This window comes from Pempheris klunzingeri, chromosome 17 (assembly GCF_042242105.1).
Source record: "Pempheris klunzingeri isolate RE-2024b chromosome 17, fPemKlu1.hap1, whole genome shotgun sequence".
Lineage (NCBI taxonomy): Eukaryota > Metazoa > Chordata > Actinopteri > Acropomatiformes > Pempheridae > Pempheris > Pempheris klunzingeri.
The window spans coordinates 10,707,066-10,725,001 of record NC_092028.1 but is presented as its reverse complement, the minus strand read 5'-3'; the positions used below and the strand labels follow the sequence as shown (position 1 = coordinate 10,725,001).

The 17,936-nt window shown below is 43.2% G+C and overlaps 3 protein-coding genes across 3 annotated transcripts in view; all 3 read left to right on the top strand.

The window, feature by feature from the left end:
* LOC139217288 (meiosis inhibitor protein 1) overlaps positions 1 to 5,234 on the top strand; it is a 49,263-nt gene extending 44,029 nt beyond the window's left edge. The window contains 2 exon segments of the mRNA XM_070848611.1: positions 4,116 to 4,243; positions 5,012 to 5,234. Coding sequence (XP_070704712.1) covers positions 4,116 to 4,243; positions 5,012 to 5,066 — 183 coding nt within the window. The 3' untranslated portion in view covers positions 5,067 to 5,234.
* A 588-nt stretch (positions 5,235 to 5,822) lies between these two features.
* ccdc134 (coiled-coil domain containing 134) lies at positions 5,823 to 12,965 on the top strand. The gene is made up of 7 exons (XM_070848067.1): positions 5,823 to 6,074; positions 9,479 to 9,612; positions 9,791 to 9,912; positions 10,669 to 10,753; positions 11,274 to 11,455; positions 12,381 to 12,452; positions 12,619 to 12,965. The coding sequence occupies exons 2-7, from the start codon at positions 9,510 to 9,512 to the stop codon at positions 12,742 to 12,744; spliced, it is 690 nt and encodes a 229-aa protein (XP_070704168.1). The 5' UTR covers positions 5,823 to 6,074; positions 9,479 to 9,509; the 3' UTR covers positions 12,745 to 12,965.
* Positions 12,966 to 14,119: 1,154 nt separating this feature from the next.
* On the top strand, positions 14,120 to 17,628 carry LOC139217180 (uncharacterized). Its single transcript, XM_070848478.1, has 2 exons — positions 14,120 to 14,259; positions 14,780 to 17,628. Exons 1-2 carry the CDS (start codon positions 14,244 to 14,246, stop codon positions 16,765 to 16,767), a joined length of 2,004 nt encoding a protein of 667 aa, XP_070704579.1. The 5' UTR covers positions 14,120 to 14,243; the 3' UTR covers positions 16,768 to 17,628.
* The last annotated feature ends 308 nt before the right edge of the window (positions 17,629 to 17,936 follow it).

Genomic DNA, 17,936 nt, shown 5'->3' with positions numbered 1-17,936 from the left:
CAAATACTTATTTTACCGAGGAATTTACCAATTAATTCATTAAAAATCCTACAATGTGATTTCCTGGATTCTTTCCCCCCATTCTGTCTCTCATAGTTGAAGTGTGCCTATGATGAAAATTACAGGCCTCTCTCATCTTTTTAAGTGGGAGAACTTGCACAATTGGTGGCTGACTAAGTACTTTTTTGCCCCACTGTAGATCTGAGAGGTGATGTAGCTCAGGTGTGGCTCCCGGCCTGCTCTATGGCTGTTGTCTGGGACTTGTGGTCTGTTGTCTGGAGCCTTTACCTCTATAAATACATGCAATACATATCTTGCCTCTTAGGCCTGAGACAGGACTCACAAAAGCCACCTTGTGCTTTGCCCACTCCACACCACACTCCCATTCTTGTAATGGTATCATTAATGGTCAGGCACCCTAATCAACACAAAGCAAAGAGTTACTGCTATCCAGAAGGGCTTGTCATTGCCATTAACTCAGTGACCCCAGCATGTCGGCAATAATGACTGCTCATCTGTGTTGGTCACAGAAACTAGACACTGAATATAAAATCCTCATTTACAGCCCCAGTAACACAGACACATATTTCAATTGTGTCTCAACCAATTACTGCACTCTGTTTTGGATTCACGGACCTCGGTTGCATCCAACAATTGCATGTAAGGCAGAAGGGATTCTTTTATGTTTTCACTATTTTGCATTATAAATACAAAACTGAAGAAATCACAACTCCTAGTAGCTCCTGGCTTCGCATTTTAAGGTGGAGAATACAAGTTGGGTAACAACCAAGACACACTTGGGACCTAACTGGCTGGTTAGCATTCAAAGAATAAAAGCATAACTGCAGTCAGAGCTGCCAAGTCAGGATACTATTTCGACTTACTGTCTACATTCTGGAAGCCAGTCAAATTATTAGAATAAAGTCACCGCCTATTTACCTCTGGAAAGCTAACTGGAAAGTTTGAAGTCAGAAAGATATCTGTTCAGCTTTCAGTAGACAATTTGTTGCTGCTGGCCATTTGTTTGAAGATGACTGCACACAGTGTCCTCCCTCAAATACAAATGATGTGCATCCAGTCTCTGTACTCTATTTAGCCTTTCACTGCTGTTGGATGAAAACCCTATGAGGCACAGATGTAAAAATTATGATTTCCGTCTAAAGGTCAGTACTGGTTAGTGAATAAATAATTTTTAAATTTAAATAATTTTTATTCTGCACTGTTCTGTAGTTGCTGTGTATAGCCATCAGAGATTAACTTTGATCTTATTTTTATCTTATGGAAACACTAAATTATCAAAAAGTGACATTGAAACTAGGGTCCTTGTTCCTGGGCCTCTCCTCTCCAACACTGGGCACAAGCATACCGAAAGATCGGGCCAATTGCATTTTGAGATCAGAGAAATGCCGTCATGTGCTAGTGACACTTGGGCTAGTGTTTCAACTGCTGTGAAAATAGAGACCTCTGGGTTTGCACCTTCTCAGGGGTGTATTTGGAAAAGAATATTGTGCAGTTAAGTTTAGTAGCACTCAAATAATGTGGCAAAATACCTGAGGCAGGGCTAATGGTATTATTCCACCTGGACTCACCAAAAGTGCAGACAGAAAAGGTGTGAGATGTAATAAAAACAAATTCATAATTTTGTTCCACAAATCCTGAAGGTAAATTGAGCAGAATAACTGCCTAACTGATTATTGCTCAGTTGATCACAGCACTGAGTGGCTGTTAAACACTTCAATTATCAAACCACACAGATTATCCCTAGAAGAAATATGATATTGTTTGAACTGGCTTCAAATGCATGTATCTCTGTGAAAATCTTGTTTCAACACGTTTGAACATGATGAACATGATGTCCTTGACATTACTCTTCTCATCGTTGCAGCAATTGCATAGAGTCCATCTGGGTTTTCTTCAAGACATTTATAAAACACAGAAGGAATAGCAGCCACATCAGATCGCTCAGCTCAGATTTGGCATCATATAGAGGACCAGAGATCATTCAGTTCTCTGAAAGTAGCTCAGTATCAGAGGAGTGACAGAATGATGGCACACACTGCAGCTCCCAGTGTGTGCCAGGGAATCATGAACTGTGAACGCATGTGTCTGTTTGCTTGTGTCAGTGTGTGTGTGTGTGTGTGTGTGTGTGTGTGTGTGTGTGTGCACGCCTGCGTACTGTGTATGTATTTGTGTTTCTGGAGACATCGAGAGGGAGGCAATGTGACAGACACACTTCTCTTAACAGTCTCAAGACAGTATGAGTTTTCTCCCATCATCTCCTCCGCTTCGATCTGTCACACACACACACACACACACACACACACACACACACACACATCCACGCTCAGTGAACTTCACAATTTTCATACATTTTGTTGATCTGCCTGCGGAGTAAAGTGAAATTTCAGTTCGCAAGGAATTGTGCATTTGATATGATATCATATCGCTGTCTTGCTTTCTTCCCGATGAGTCCTGACATCAGCTGTGTGTTTGTGTCGCATACTGTGGGCATACGTGCATCATTTGCTTTTGCAGCTTTAGTCCATGTCTGTTTCCAGAAAGTCTGTTGATACATTTTCCTGTGCTTGTCTTCCTGTCTCTGACTGTATGTGCATGTCTATGATCCAGTGGTTAGTGTGAAGGGTTTGCAGGGGTGAAGCTGCAGTTTGTGCTGCATACTAAGTTAGTTTGTCAGATCAGAGTTGGTCTTCGGGAGAGTCCCTTTTCCTAAATTTTAAATGCTTGCACACTTGCTTGCATATGCTTTCATTCTTGCGTACGCAGCCATAGTCTTTCACTTGCTGGACTTTTTTGTTTCTCCCCTACTTCCTTACCTTTTCTCTCCATTTCTTTTTGCTCTTCAAATTGTTCTCACCCCAATAACTCCACTTCATTCACCTCTGGTTCCCCTTTGGCTCTTTTCAATTACTGAACCGTGTAGGAGCACGTTTTTTTTACTCTTCTCTCCCCAGTTAATAGGAGTTGTTGCCAAATGAAAAAGCTTTAAGTTTGAGTACAACACTCACTTCTTGTGTATGAAGTTCTCTGGAACTCTGGAGTTCTAGAGAACTGAAGTTCCAGATTCTGCAGCCATGTAGGTTTCAAACCAAAAATTGCTCTTGTCAGAGTAGTATGCTGAGCTGAATACTCTGTCAGATCTTCACTAAGTATTGAAGTAGACATTATCCATTCTGTCTGAACCCTCTGTCTTCAACATCAATTCTAAGCCCTACCTGTGCTCTCTAACTTACAACCCAAAGCAGTCCAGACAAAAAGTTACAAGACGTCTTTCATCCCTGCAGCCTTGAACTTTGTTTCCAACTCCACTGGCGCCGAGAATGATGATGATGGCGATCACGAAGACGATAATGATAATTTGGTGACAGTATGAAGGATCTTGGTGCTTAAGTAACAGGGGAGCTGATCAGTGGCAGCTCTGTGTTGGTACTTGGTGCTTCCTCATGAACAAGCGTGTTTTCAAAGTCTGCATCGCTGTCTGGACTGCTCATAGCCACTGGAAATGCACTGTGACCCCTTAACTCTAGTAAAAGTTTTCTCTTGATAGTGAATATTGTGTAAAAGATGTTGATTTTCTTGCTGCTGTTTATGGCGAGTGTTCACCATTCTTTTTTTTTCCTGAAGTTTACTGTTTTACTTACAGTATAGCTGCTTTTTGGGTAGAAGAGGTTTCTGTCTTGCTTACTCATTTAGCACTCTCCAAACCCCAGGTGTGTGTGTGTGTGTGTGTGTGTGTGAAAGAGAGAGAGAGGCTGTCTGCTCCTCTTGTATGCTATAACAAGAATTTGCATTTTGTCAGCTTTCCTGGATATTTTGTTTCTGACTGTGTGTGTGTGTGTGAGAGAGAGAGAGAGAGTGTCAATCAGTTTCTTTTCTCTGATTTAAACATTTTACTTTTTTCCCCATCTCCCTCTTCACAGCCAATTAACCTTTAGGCTCAATATTGGCATTATATCCGGTGCTTCTCCTTCCGCTTTCTCTTCATTTCTTCATTTTCCCTGATGTTCTCGTTACTCCCACATTATGCTGCTTCTCTCTCGTGCTCTGTCTCTCCTTTTGACAAAATACAATTGTCTTGTCCTCTTCTGTTCATTCAGATTGAGAGCAGTGTCCTGCAGCCACCGCCCACAGAGGAGCACAGGCGGAGAGTGAGGAGTATGATGGAGTCCCTCAGTCTACAGACGCCAGCCGAGAGCTGCAGCCCCAGTCTGCCTGGCAACATTGTGTATCCCTCACCTGAAGTGAAGCACACTCATAAACACCTCTGAACTGCACAAAACACACACAGGCGGACTTAGTGTATATATTACGCAAGCATATGCACTCTCACCCAGACATGAACTGCAGCTCACACCCTGCAAAAACCTCAAACATGCCTCTGCAGGTATCAGACAAGTTTTGTAAGAGCTCCAACACACACACACATGCACACAGACTCTCAGCACACCATGAAAAATACCCAATACTGTACTTCAAACGTCTGCAGAGCTTCTTCATCGATTTTCTGTGGCGATTTATTGAATGTCTGTGTTGTGCTTTTCACTTAATCTCTTTGAAAGTGTGTTGGACAAAACAGAGTCGTTACTGCATTTCAGTCAGAGGCAGTGCTTAAAGGCTCGGTACATCTGTCGTGTTGATTGTCTGTCACACACACACACACGTGCACTCATTCTTCTTTCTTTCACCCACCCACACACTCTCATATACTCAGTCTACGTCTGTTCAGTTTGATACTAGCTTTATTGGCTACTGTTGCATATCAGCCATATTTCCATATCACATTGATAGTAAACAAACAGACCCATTAACAAATGGAACACTTTCAACTGTGATGAAGTAGTTTGATATAAAAAAATATAAAAATATTTTATTCACTTAGGTTCAGAAAACACAATACATGCATTCAAGTGAAAGCTAATTACAGTTTTTATTAAGATTGTTCTCTTTCAAATATAAACACCCACCTTCATTGCTCCTTAACTACTGTCTGCAGGCGTGTTGGAGACGTTTCCATTTGTATGTCTGATTTCACACTGCAAGCTGGCTGATGATCCCACAAACTGACATTATCATGGCTGATGTTATTACACAATCGCTCTGTCAGTTTGTTTCATTCTTCATATATTGTTCACATTTCTGTAATTTCAATCCACCTGGTGTGTTTTTCCGTTCTGCCCTTAAAGCAGCACCAGGGTGTTTCCACCTGAAGGACTCAATCTGACCTTTAAACTCACTTAGACATTTTCGTGTTGATGTGTTGAAGTTTTCAACTGTGGAGTGATACAAGTGGTGAGGGTTTCCGTTCTGTAACAGAGGTTATTTCAAGCAAATTAAAGCCGTTAAATTAAAAGGTTGCTTTTTTGGGGGGGGAATCCCGTGGGTCCCAGGGGCGGCAAGCAAAAGTGAAAACGGCACATTTGACATAATAAGGTAAAGATCACTGTGACTCATGCGACATGTTAAAATAAAAGATGGCCCTAAGAGGGAACTGGCCCGGTCACATCTGCAGTTATCTTTATCCCACACCTCTTTTTTCACTGAGCTTTAAAAATGAATTGATTTCTATTACGTCATCAATTACATCATAATGTGTGTGTCATCACCTAACATGCTCATTGAAAATATACATTTTGAAATGTGGCTGGCAAAATCTCAGTACATTATCATCTCAGGGGGAACACCTAGGGGAAACGGAACGCGCCCCACGTTCTGGCGGTGTCTCTCTGTAAATCCTCCGTGCGGAAACAACATCCTCCTCCGTGTTTAGCGCCCGCTGGCTGTCATTCGTCCAAGGCGAGCCAGCCGGTGCGATCGTGGCGCTGACGGAGTGGAGCAGCGAGAGCCGCATGTAAATGAACACCTCCACCTCCGTGCTGCTGTCACCTGAGGATCTAGCGGGGCAGATCGTCCATCCCGTCCCCCTCATCGGCGAGTTGACCTCAAACGTCTCGTGTGGAGATTAAAAAAAAAAAAAAAAGGTTAGACTGCACTACTTTGGAGCAAACGCTGTCCGCTAATCGCTGCCGTGTGGCGCCGCCGTTCCTCGCTTCAACACGGTGAGTGATCCGCGAGTTTCGTGCCTGTTGTGTCCGGCGCTTTGGATCTCCTGTGCCGGCCGCTGGCTGATGCATCCGGCGGGGCATACAGCTACGATGACAGGCGGAATCGATTTGGTTAATTACCAAAAGCGCACCCCTAGAGGAAAGCTTACATAAATAATTGTGATATATTATTATCGAGTTGTGGTATGTCACCAGTAGATGTGCTCTTACATCACAGCCTCATCTAAACGCGTGGTTGTCGACTTACATTTAAATAAATTCGCTTATTATTGCACGTGGACAGTTGTGCGGCTTGGTCGGAACACGGGTCAGGTAGGGGACATGCAATCAATTAAGCAATCTGTAATTGATGATCCACATGACAGTCTCTATCCAGACTGCCATCATCATCACCATTACGCATGTCCGTGGCTGCCTCTGCATGAATGATAACCGAGGGAGAGCCTCACAGATGCAAGCAGAGAGAGAGGGTGAGATGATGTGTCAGTCCTTGAACCTCAAACCTCCCACAGCAGCCTGAGGGGAATCTGGATCCACTCCTGCTGCACATCCAGCTGACTGATCCAGCATCTTGCTCGTTCCATCCTCTCAGGAGTCGCTTTCACCTCCAGGGTCGGTTTAGCATCATGAAATGAATGTCACAGAGTGGGAAGGTGGACTGTTACCCACGCTTGATTATTTTCAGATTTTTTTTTTTTTCTTGATCAGCAGAAATACAAAAATTGCAGGTTTGCATTGAATACTGGATGCGTGTTCTCACACCACAGGGAATTCAGATGCAGAGTGGAGTTATCTTTACGGGTCTGTAGTATGATTAGATATGGTAGCCTACTTATCTGACAAAGCTGGAACCTGGATCTCCCACAAAGGAAATCAAACTTCAGCCTCTCTGCCACAGGAGATTGTTGTTGGCAGAGAAGAAAATCTCCTCCGGCCAAGGGATTTACGTGGGTTTATACGGCATCAGCGAGAAGTACTCTGCCTTCAGACCTCCTCAAGGCAAACACACCTCACTGACAGACCAAATCTGACTCAGGCCCTCCCACTTTGGGTACTGAGCATCAGTGGGTCAGCTGGAGGGAAATCCATCCAGTCTGGGATTCACTTCTTCACACATTTCTTTCAAAGCTCATGTCTTGCATTAATGTTCCTACAATATGGCCACCAGGCTGATGTGTGTGCAGTATCTGCTGTGGCACACCTGAAGTAAGAGAGGTGTGGGGAGTAAGGATGATCTCCTTGTTCCTGTTTTGACCACAGGCAGAAATCACCTCGGTGGGTGATAACGGTTTATCTGTCAAAAGTCTCTTCTCCCTAAGAAACCCAGTATATGGTTGACATTGTAATGTGTCACAGCTGTTCTCATGTGGCCAGGCTACAGCCAAGTTTAATCTGATTTCAAGACGTGAGTCCTTTACCAGCAGATTCTCCCATGACTTCGATTTTCTAAAATGATCGTCCCGTGTAATTAGGGTTGCCCGCTTACACCTAATGGATGCATTTAGACTCTCATTTCTGTACTGCCGATGCCACATTAGAGATGATTGATCCACCCTTAATGTCCTGCTTGCGCTACTTCTTAAAGTACTTTGCCCTACTGCATGGAGACGTTAACAGCTGCTGGATATATGTGTTGACTGCATTAAATTGTGCCAGTGGCGATAACCTTTTTTTCTCATAAATATCTGTCAGAGTTACATGGCTGACTGCTTGGAAGCACATAGGAACATCAAATAAACTGGCGAGCTGCTGCAACGGGAGAGACACAGCCCCCTTTCCTTGGCTGTTATTTAGAAATATTGAGGCTTTCGACCAGCACTTAAGGATATTTAGTGCAGCATTTCTCAGAAAGCTGGGAAGCAACCCAAAAGATGTTCTCGGAATGCACAAATTGGCCTCAATCGAACATTGTCTTCACTCAGCTGTCTTCAGGAACCCATGTTTCTGCTGACTCTAAGTAAAAAGTTGTCTTTCGGTTTTATTTTTAAAATAGGAGACCACCACTTAAAGTCAAAGTAGTTGCAACAAAAGGGCGTTTGTCTGCTTTCTTTTTCAGTACAGCTCCTGGTGTCCTATTGGCAGGTTTAGAATAGCATCTGCTAGACACGGTGTTGTCTGCATGTGCTGCAAAAGCAAAGCTGCTGTAAAACAAGAGGAAATTTAGTATGAAGTGATCGCTGCTCGTGCATGTTATCAGCACTCTGAAGACGGGTAGTTTATGTCTCAGGGCATATGCTTTTCCCCTCTGAATTGAGGGAGATTTTTAAGGGGGCTCATTCAGTCTAAATTAACATTCATACCTCGAGACGTTTGTGCACTGCCTAGTCCTTCAGACTCAAGAATCTGCAGCCAGGCTTGTAAAGATTACTTCTGTCTGTGCAAAATCAAGTCCCTGCTGCTCATTATCCTCTTGCACGGCCTTGTACTCCTCTTCTATGTTGCACTTGCTTTCTTATCTATGCATCTTTCAGTTTTATCACAGTGTCTTGACAAAGTTTGATGAAATATTCACCAGGAAAGCTGTTTTTTCCCGCAGGATCTCATCTTCAACGCCCCTCTGCTCCTCACTTGTCTCCTGTCCTCTTGTCTCTCACAGTCTAACTCTCCCCTGCATGCCCCGCACCCCCATCCCAGCCCCGTGCCTCTCTGCATCCCTCTGATAGTAACATCGATGGAGCCCTTGCTAAATTATGCGTTGATTATGTGAATTATTTCTTGTAGCTTTTCGTCAACATTGTGTTCTCCCTCCCTACAGTAACTGTTTTCTCCGAGCGTTTTCTTAAAAATTTGGCTTTCATCAAATTTTCATTTGATGAGGCCCTATTTTTAGCTGTTGTATTTATCCTCTCACTTTCATCCCTCCCTTTCAAATGTATAAAAAGCCTCTGAGGAAAAGGAAGTTGCAACTGGATGAAAATGTTGTGGAGGATAGATGGAGAGAGCAGGGGGACAGGGAGAGAGCACAAAGACTGTAAAAGTCCCTCCGTGGATTATGCAAGTGACAGACATCAGATATGTCTTAAAAGGAACACAAAAACCCCTTTTCAAATACTGGCTACTCTCTAGAGTTACACATTGACCACTTATCTCCAGCATCTTTCACATATTCCAAAAGTATCGCAGAGGAGAGAGAGAGCCTTTCTATCAGCTTTGGAAGAAAGAAAAATGGCCTCATGAATAAGAGAACTATTTCAGTGAAAGCTCACTGTTTTCAGATGAAAGAGAAATCTCTATCAAAAGAGAGTATGTTCGGCGTGATTGTTATTGTCAGAGGATTCTGTTTTGAGGAGATGTACAGTATTCCCTCTATAGCCTCAAACAAATTAAAACCACGCAACTCTGTGGCAATAATTTAAAGCGATGTACCCCTCATGGCTTGTCATTTCTGTTCTGTTCAGAAGAGTGCCTCTCTGCCGACCCCTGCTGACCATGCGGAGTGTGTGTGCGGTGGTCCTGGCACTCGCTGCTGCCGCCCTCAGCTCGGCAGACTCCGACACGCACAGGCCGAGACATGACTCCAACCTGGAGATCTGTATCCTTCTGCTGTCAGTGTGCAGAGCTGTGAGTGTGTGTGTCTGTGTGTGTCAGAAAGTAATGTATGCAACATCTTATGCATGGTCATGAACACATGCAAAAGATGGGTGCGTGAGTGAGCATTTTATGTGAGTTATTCCCAAAATGCTCGTGTCTTCCTGACCATCTCTTAAAAGACAAGCGGCTGTTTGAGACCAAGAGGAAAGATCAGCTGAACGCGCTCAAGAACCTGGTAGAACTGAATGACATCAATCAGCAGTACAAGATCATAGACATCATGCTCAAAGGACTCTTCAAGGTAGTGTGTGTGTGTGTGTGTGTGTGCGTGCGTGTATACTCTCACATCATATGCTGCGTAAATCAAGCACTGACAAGGCCACTGGTGTAAAGCAACAGTTATTTCGAAGAACTCTCAGCAGATTGAAGGATAAGAAGGTTTGCAGCACAACAGAGAATCAGAAGCGGCAAATCCAATCATTACATTCATCAGCATGTTTCTTCGCATTCATTTGAATGTTAATTCTGATTCAGCCGCTTGAAGTGCCATTCACTCACACTAAGCTCTGTGCTTTGCTTTACAGTATTCCTCAGTTTCCCAGAGCAGAGTTATCTATGCATCTGCGTGCCTCTCAAGGACAACTAGCATAGTCAACCCTCAGTGGCTGAAACACTTTGTCAGCATTTCTGCACACTGTGTGAGAGAGAGTGCTCAACAGTGTTCCTGCTTACATCTCCTCAATATACAATCCCCACAGACGCTGCACTGAGTCTAATCTCAGTCAGTGTCTTTTTGTGCTCAGCGGGTGCTGCCTTTAACCATAATGACACAGTGGTTCACAACTTTAAAAGCAACACGACGGTTAGGAACCACTTCAAAACCACTCCTTTCTTAAAAACCTGGTTTTCTGACCACTCATTGCTCGTGCTGATAGAATGCAGTGTGAAGTCGTGTATAGGGAACTCACTGCTGCCCCCAGTCTCTGCAAAGGGGTGTGTAGGATAGGATAGGAATACATTTTCAACCTATATGAGATGTTTTTTTCTAATTGTTTAGGTGCTGGAAGACTCGAGACAAATCCTGGTTGCAGCCAACATGCAGCCTGATGACCCTTTCCCAATGGACGATAAGATCAAAGAAGGTCTGACCCGCTTTCACACCTCAACTATTTCATCGTTTGGCTTTTTCGATGTCTAAATCTCTTGCTCTATTACATAAGTCACTTTATTTAGCAGCATCTCTGATGTGTCTTTAACACACAATTATATCTTCATCACCTCTGACTGGTTTGTCTTGCCCTCTCTTACCCGTTTCCAAAAGCTCCACTTGTGTCAGTCTTTCTGTCTCTCATCCTTATGTTCTTTTATTGTCAGCAGGCATCAACAATAATGCTATGTGTGCCATCATCTTTTTCTCAGGGTTGAATAACCCTGAAAAAAAAAAAAAGGCCTGACATCACCTATTTGTGTGTTTCCTGAACAAAATCAACCATTGCTTGAGCTGCACTCCTCCCCTTGCTCTATTTACCAGCGTTTTCTGTTATAATAAGTTAGAATATAATATCTTCAAAATCATCAAAATTGTCCTCCTCTGTCTTACTTCTTCTAGTTACTCAATTGCATACTTGTTCCTCTCTATTGTCTCTCTATAAATGTCTGCAGCTTATTCCCATGTGGTGGAGAATACAGCGTTTTTCGGCGACGTGGCGTTGCGTTTCCCTCGTATTGTCCACCACTACTATGATCGTAACGCTGATTGGGACGGTCTGCTGCGATGGGGGCTGAACTTCTGTAACCAGACAGGGGTTTTCACAGGAGGAGCCCACCAACATGTCCTCACACTTGTAAGACCAGACAATCACCTACCCTGTCCATATTATAACTAATGGCATCTATTGTCACAATCCACTGATATCCGCTGTGATTAGGATTTAAAAAAATGTTCTGAGTGTTGTTTTAGATAAAGCTGCTTTAATGTGTATTTTTAAGAGGCTTATGCATGTATGTAAGGCTTACATGGGTTTTATTGAAAAATGATTCACTTTACTTTTTTTTTTAATTTTCTGTACATGTGAATCCTGAGGAAATTGTTAGATATAAGAATGCATCAAATGTTTGCCGAAGGAAATGAATTTAAGTGAGTCATTGTTGGATTGAACAACTCTTGTGAAATCGGTGAATTCAGTATAAATGCATGATTAAATTTATCCTATCCTCTCTTACAGTTCAATGCAATATAGCACACAGTGGTGTAAACGTGACTGCTGCATACATCTTACAGAGTTCAGGTTATACAGTAGATACAGAGATTTTAGTGCAGTCTGCAGTCATGTCAGTGTAAAATACATCCCCATTGTCAGCCACCTCTCTGTCATTACTGCAAAATGTGTTATTTGTCATTTAAATTTATCCATGGTGAAACCTAAAAGAGCAAAGCAGATAAAGTGGTATTTGCTGTTTAATGTGTGGGTTAATGAACTAAACTCTTGCAGGATTAATCTGTGACCTTAGCAATGTGCCAAGAGGATTATATAGCGGATTAATTCTGAGACTCTGCAGCAGCAGTTAGCACCCTGAAACCGTGCATCCAGCCCTCACTTGTGCCACAGTAGCCCCACTCTTAGTGTCTGATCCACTCCTCTTTATTTCATGTAGCTCATAGTGTCTAAAGCTAAAATGTCACATTTTCATTCCTCGTCTGTTTTGAAGAAATATTAATGCGGCCCCTCTTTTCCTCTGTCATTTGTCGCTCTTGCTCTCATCTCTCAGATGTCACAGGAGCTGGGAATAATAGAGAAAACCCCAGACTTCACAAACCCGTACCGCACAGAGAGAGACGATGTGAGTAAGATGCATACATGTTGGTTCATACTTAGCCTCTCTTATAGACTTCTCCATCAGCCTTTAACATCAGCCAATAGTATGCCTCTCCTGGTAAACACGTCCCTTCTCTCCCAGAGAGCCTCTATTAAACGTCGGTCTCTCTCGCCCTGCTCATCTGTTTCAGGTGCTTCACACTGCTGAGGCGTTCCAGAAGATCCTGAGGGAGGAGGAGAAGAGGAGGAGGAAAGAAGAGAAGAGGAAAGAAATCAGGAAAGGGCCTCGCATCTCCCGCTCCCGCACCGAGCTATAGCGCTGCACCACAGTGCTTGTGGAGAGCAGATGATAATGATGATGATGATGATAATGAAGAAGAAGAAGAAGGAGGAGTACACGCACAGTCCACAAGGGGTGGCTTGACTTGTAGACTCCGATGGCAGCGAAGGAAATAAAAGCTGTCATCACTTGTACAAAAGCCAGGTGCTCAGTTGAAAGCAAGAGAGGGAACCCTCAAAGCGACACAAAAAAGTAAAATGGAAATGGAGGTTTGTCAGTTTCTGACAAAGACCTGAATTACTGTACGTACAGTGGTTTATAATCGGAAGCTATTACAGTGTGTAAGAGGTAAAACACATCTCCAGAATAGGAGTTGATAAGGGAAATTCATTTTTGATAACTTGAGGATAACATAACTGTACTTTGGAATATAATTAATTTTATTATAATGAATTTGCTTCAAACTTTGCAAAACCCTACTGTATTGTGTCTGGTCTACATTTAATGTGTCTAAAGCCCATATGCTTCAAATACGTGTGGTTGCCGGATATAAATGTGGCCTCACCTCATTAAATTTGGCCTGTCTCTGGTTAGGTTACGTTTAAATTGATGATGGAATACAGTTTTATTTTTTATTATTCTTTTCCCTTGAGCTGAGATTTATTAGAGAGATTTCTAGAGGGATGTTTTTGGATAGGCAGATATTTATCTTACTGCTGCTCAAACTTTTAAGCACCCATCTTATGTCTTGTTTGCCCGAAGAACAGTATGTCATATACATATATATATATCTCATATAATTGGTTTATCTTTCATGTCCTTTTGAACATATTTTATCATCACCTGTGAATTTTCCTTTTACATATTTTGCAATCTCTTTGAAACCATTATTCTTTTTTACATCAATCTTTGTAGTTGTTTCACTTTAATGACCCTTTCTTATAACTATTTTGTGCTGTTTGACAAATCTGTCAACCAGAAACACAACATATGACCATTCATCTTGAAGCCCTCCGCCTGTTTCTGTATTAATATATTTTTTATTCTTTTTTTCTTTTGTCATAACTGGACATATTTTAATGGTTTTAGGATTATGGAATTGAGATTGGTGTAATTTTGAAATAGTATTATGACTGTTATAAAACTATATGTATATTCAGAGAAAGAATATCATTGCTGCAGAATGAACAAGCCATTTTGTAATCAAATTTAATGAAATAAAGTGACTCTGATATGTACAAAAAATATAATTTCATATTCCCACTGTGTGTGTGTGTGTGTGTGTGTGTGTGTGTGTGTGTGTGTGTGTGTGTGTGTGTGTGAGAGAGAGAGTGAGTGCCACAGCCAGTTGAAGAGCTCAGCCAACAGAGGGCAGACAGCCACCAGACTTTGTACTGAAGTCCAATGTTTTTGTTGTGAGCTGAGCAGAGTTTGAGCTAAACTCAATATGTAGCCAAAGCTGCACTTTAGCTACATAATATAAGTTATAACTGGAGCTTGAGGCGAAGGGGAAACCTCTTGTAGTAAGGCAGAGGCATGTCTTATAACGTGGGTGAGTCAATCTCTTCATTTCGTGATATTTACCCCTTTTTGTCACAAATTAGCAAGATGCTAAAGATAGCTTGCTAATGCGGAATTAGCTGCTAGCAGTCAATAGACGTTAACATTAGCAGGCATTTGGGATTAATACTTCATCTCTGCATTTCATGTCTGATCTTTAGTTTCAGGGTGGTTTAATTTAAATCGTAAACCTAAAGTCCAACAACCTGCATTACCGAATAGCCGATGGGTAACGCTAGCTACTTCATCTCACTTGGACATAATATCAGCTAACCTAAACCTATTCAGTTGTGCTGTTTTGTTTCTGTCCAGACTCTTCTAGGCTGCTGCTTGTCACACAAAACAAGACTTATTCTGTTCAATTGGCAGCAGCCAATGAAGAGAATACAATTCTTGATTGCTAGCTTTTAAGTGAGTGATTCAAGGGGTTTATATTAGCAAATACAGTAGTGATCCTATCAGTATGAAATATCAGTAGTCTGACTAAGTAACAGACCATGTCTGTGGTTCAGTGTTTTCCCCAGGCGATGAGGCCGAGAAGGAAGGAGATGAGTCTGAAACCAGATGGAGTGAGGAACTCAGGCTGGTCTTCATTGGAAAGACTGGATCTGGAAAGAGTGCATCTGGAAACACCATCTTGGGCCGAAGGCAGTTCCTGTCACAGATCAGTGCCAGCTCTGTCACCCAGATTTGCCAGCTTGGTTGCAGTGATCTCGTTGAGGAGGATGACCAGACCGTCACACAGAGGAGGATGAGGAGAGTCACAGTGGTTGATATGCCAGGTTTTGGGGACACTCACCTCAGTGTGGAGCAGATTCATGCAGAGATTGCCAAATGTGTGTCCCTCTCTGCCCCTGGGCCACATGCTTTCCTCCTGGTAGTGCCTATAGGACGTTTTACAGACAACGAGAACCAGGCTGCCTGCGAGTTGACCAAGATGTTTGGAGAGGACGCTGTTCGTCACCACACAGTGGTCCTTTTTACCCGGGGTGATGACCTGGAGGGAATGGGGATTGAAGAGTACCTGAGGGAGACTGCACCTGCTGGGCTTAGGGCTCTGATTGACAGGTGTGGGGGCAGGTACCATGTATTCAACAACAAAGACCCCAGTAACTTGACACAGGTTAAAGAACTCTTAATGAAGGTGGACAAGATGGTGAAACAGACTAGTGAAGGGTTTTATACTAATGCCATGTTTTTGGAAGCAGAGGCTGCCATCAGGGAGGAGCAGAAAAGAATGTTGATGGAGCGAGGGCAAGCAGAGGGGGCTGACCAAGGGGGAGACAGCAGCAGCGTGGCAGAACAGGCTAAATTCGCAAAACGTAGGAAGTGTGACTTGGAATCTAATGCAGCAGAGAATCAAGGATCACAGGGAGTCAGGATGAGGGAGTTGGAGAGAGGAAATGAAGACGAACTTAGGGTAGAGACATGGAGGGAGGAGAGCAGAAGCAACACCCTCAGCCTTCTGAGGGACCGAGTTGAACAACACAAGGACCAGTTCAGAGGCAGACGCAGAGGCTGCAGCAGGGACATCAGCCAGCAACACTCTCTCCGTTCATCTTTGATTTGCATGAGGAGGGAGGCTGCGCTCTCTGCTAAGGTCCTGAAGAAAGTTAAGATCCTGGTGGCTGCTGGAGCTACAGGCATGGCTGTAGGGGCGGTGTTTGGGGCAGCTGCCCCTTTAGCAGCTGCAGCCGGAGCATCTCTGATGGGGAACTCAGTTGGTTTTGCTGCAGGTCAGTTAGCTGGCATGTCTGCAGTGGGAGGTACAAGTGTTGGAAAAGCTGTGGGGGCCATAGTGGCGGCAGCCTCAGGGAAAACTGCAGTGGCTCTGGGGGCAGCAACAGGTGGGGTTTTGGGTGGTTCGGTCGGAGCCGTTGCTGGTGCTGAGGCAGCCACTCCAGGGGAGGGCGCTCTGGATGCCCTGGGGCAGGTTAGCGTCATAGGGGTCTCTGCTGTGGGCGTGGCAGCAGGTGTGGGAGGCACCATGGGAGCTGGGGCTGCTCTAGGTGCAGCTCTGGAGGGAGCAGCTTTCAGCACAGCAGCCCTCACCGGAGCTGAAACTGCATCAGCAGGAGTAGTCAGTGCTTCTGTAGCTCAGAGTAGTTCAGCTTTAGCAGCGGGGCAGCATGTAGTGGCCACTGTAGGGAGCGTAGCTGCAGGTAATGGGACTGCTCAGTGTGCTGGAGCAGGAGCAGCCTTAGCTCAAGAGATGGCTGTGAATGTCCCAGTGGCTGCTGGGTCTCCTGGTGCTGTGTGTGCGATAACAGGGCCAGGTGTGGCATCAGTAGCTGGCAGGGTGTCAGACCCCTGGAGCACTGTGACAGCAGCCACACGCATCCTGACTGCAGTGGCTGAGATAGGCAAAGCTGCTGCAGGCATCGCTCTGGCTGGTGGTCTGGTAGTGAAGGTGGTAAAGGAAAAAGTCAGATGTGGCACAGGAACAACAGAAGCCAGTTACTCAGAGAAAAAGTCTTATGAGGTCCACTGGAACAAATAAATACAGGCCACAACTGAAGTCATAACCCAGTGAATGACATCTTGTTCATATTTTTGCTTAGCCAACTCATGAAGCACTCGACTCCACAGTAGCTACCCTCAGTGAGAGATATTGCTATTGTTGAAATGCAAACCACCTAGAAGATGCACAGTTAGGATATGAACACAAATTATAAAGATAAATAAACAGTAATTGTAACCACAAATGTCAGTTGAAACAGTTTGAGGCTGGTGATTGAATTCAATGACATTTGCAATGCTGTGTGGGATGACTAATGAAGGATATCAGGCATACAGTCTTGTGACACCTTTGCTTTATTCTATTTAAACACATTTTTATTTAAATAAAATTTTATAAGGTTGTGATTCGTCTCACAACTGCTTGGTTTGGAACCAGACCTCACTTTGTCATACAGATTATTTGTAAAATAAAGAGAAAATGAAATGAGGCACTCCTTTACTTGTAAAACGAGGCTGTTGAATATGTGGGTTACAGTTCAGCTGTGCGAGCACAGCTGAATTAAACAAATTCCCTTTCTGAAGAAGAATAACAGAAAATAAAGGCATTCTCTTCAGCACCATATTACAGTGTTCGCTGGGTGAGATTAATGTGTTCATGTAAATTTGCACATTACAGTAATGGGTGTTAATAATGAACAAAAGGACTGACGTGTTAGAAAACATTTTAAATCATACTAGCTGGTTGCAGTGCACTGTTTCACACCCTGTACCATGTAAACCAGACAAGAGTTTTGATGTGTTAACACTGGTTTTGACCAGGCAGTACCACCAACTGCTGTTCACTAGTTCATTAGCATGTCAACTTCGTTGCAGTGAAATAAACAAGATTTTTCTTCCATGACTGAATATTTTGGCCTCATGTCTTATCTCCTCTTGGTGGGTTGTTATCTTTTGTGCCAGAACCTCAACCTCAGTACATTTTCAGACTTTTATCTATTTATTAAAACCCAGCAATATTAAACTAATATATTTTTACTTTTCTTATGTGAAACATGGCTATTTATGCACTTTGAAGACCTGATAACTTTAGGGTGTACTATTTGTATGCAAGAAAGTGGTGAAAATCATTAACTCTTAATATAATTTGTAATTTATGTTATAAAAGTATTGCTTATATTTATACTGAACACAAAACATGAAATTTGCAAG

What these genes read in the sequence shown, in the direction of transcription:
- ccdc134 (XM_070848067.1), top strand. Translation starts at nt 9,510, where the DNA reads ATGCGGAGTGTGTGTGCGGTGGTCCTGGCACTCGCTGCTGCCGCCCTC. An exon ending in TGACTCCAACCTGGAGATCT is followed by an intron (nt 9,613 to 9,790) that starts GTATCCTTCTGC and finishes ATCTCTTAAAAG; the next exon opens with ACAAGCGGCTGTTTGAGACC. An exon ending in ACCAACATGTCCTCACACTT is followed by an intron (nt 11,456 to 12,380) that starts GTAAGACCAGAC and finishes CTCATCTCTCAG; the next exon opens with ATGTCACAGGAGCTGGGAAT.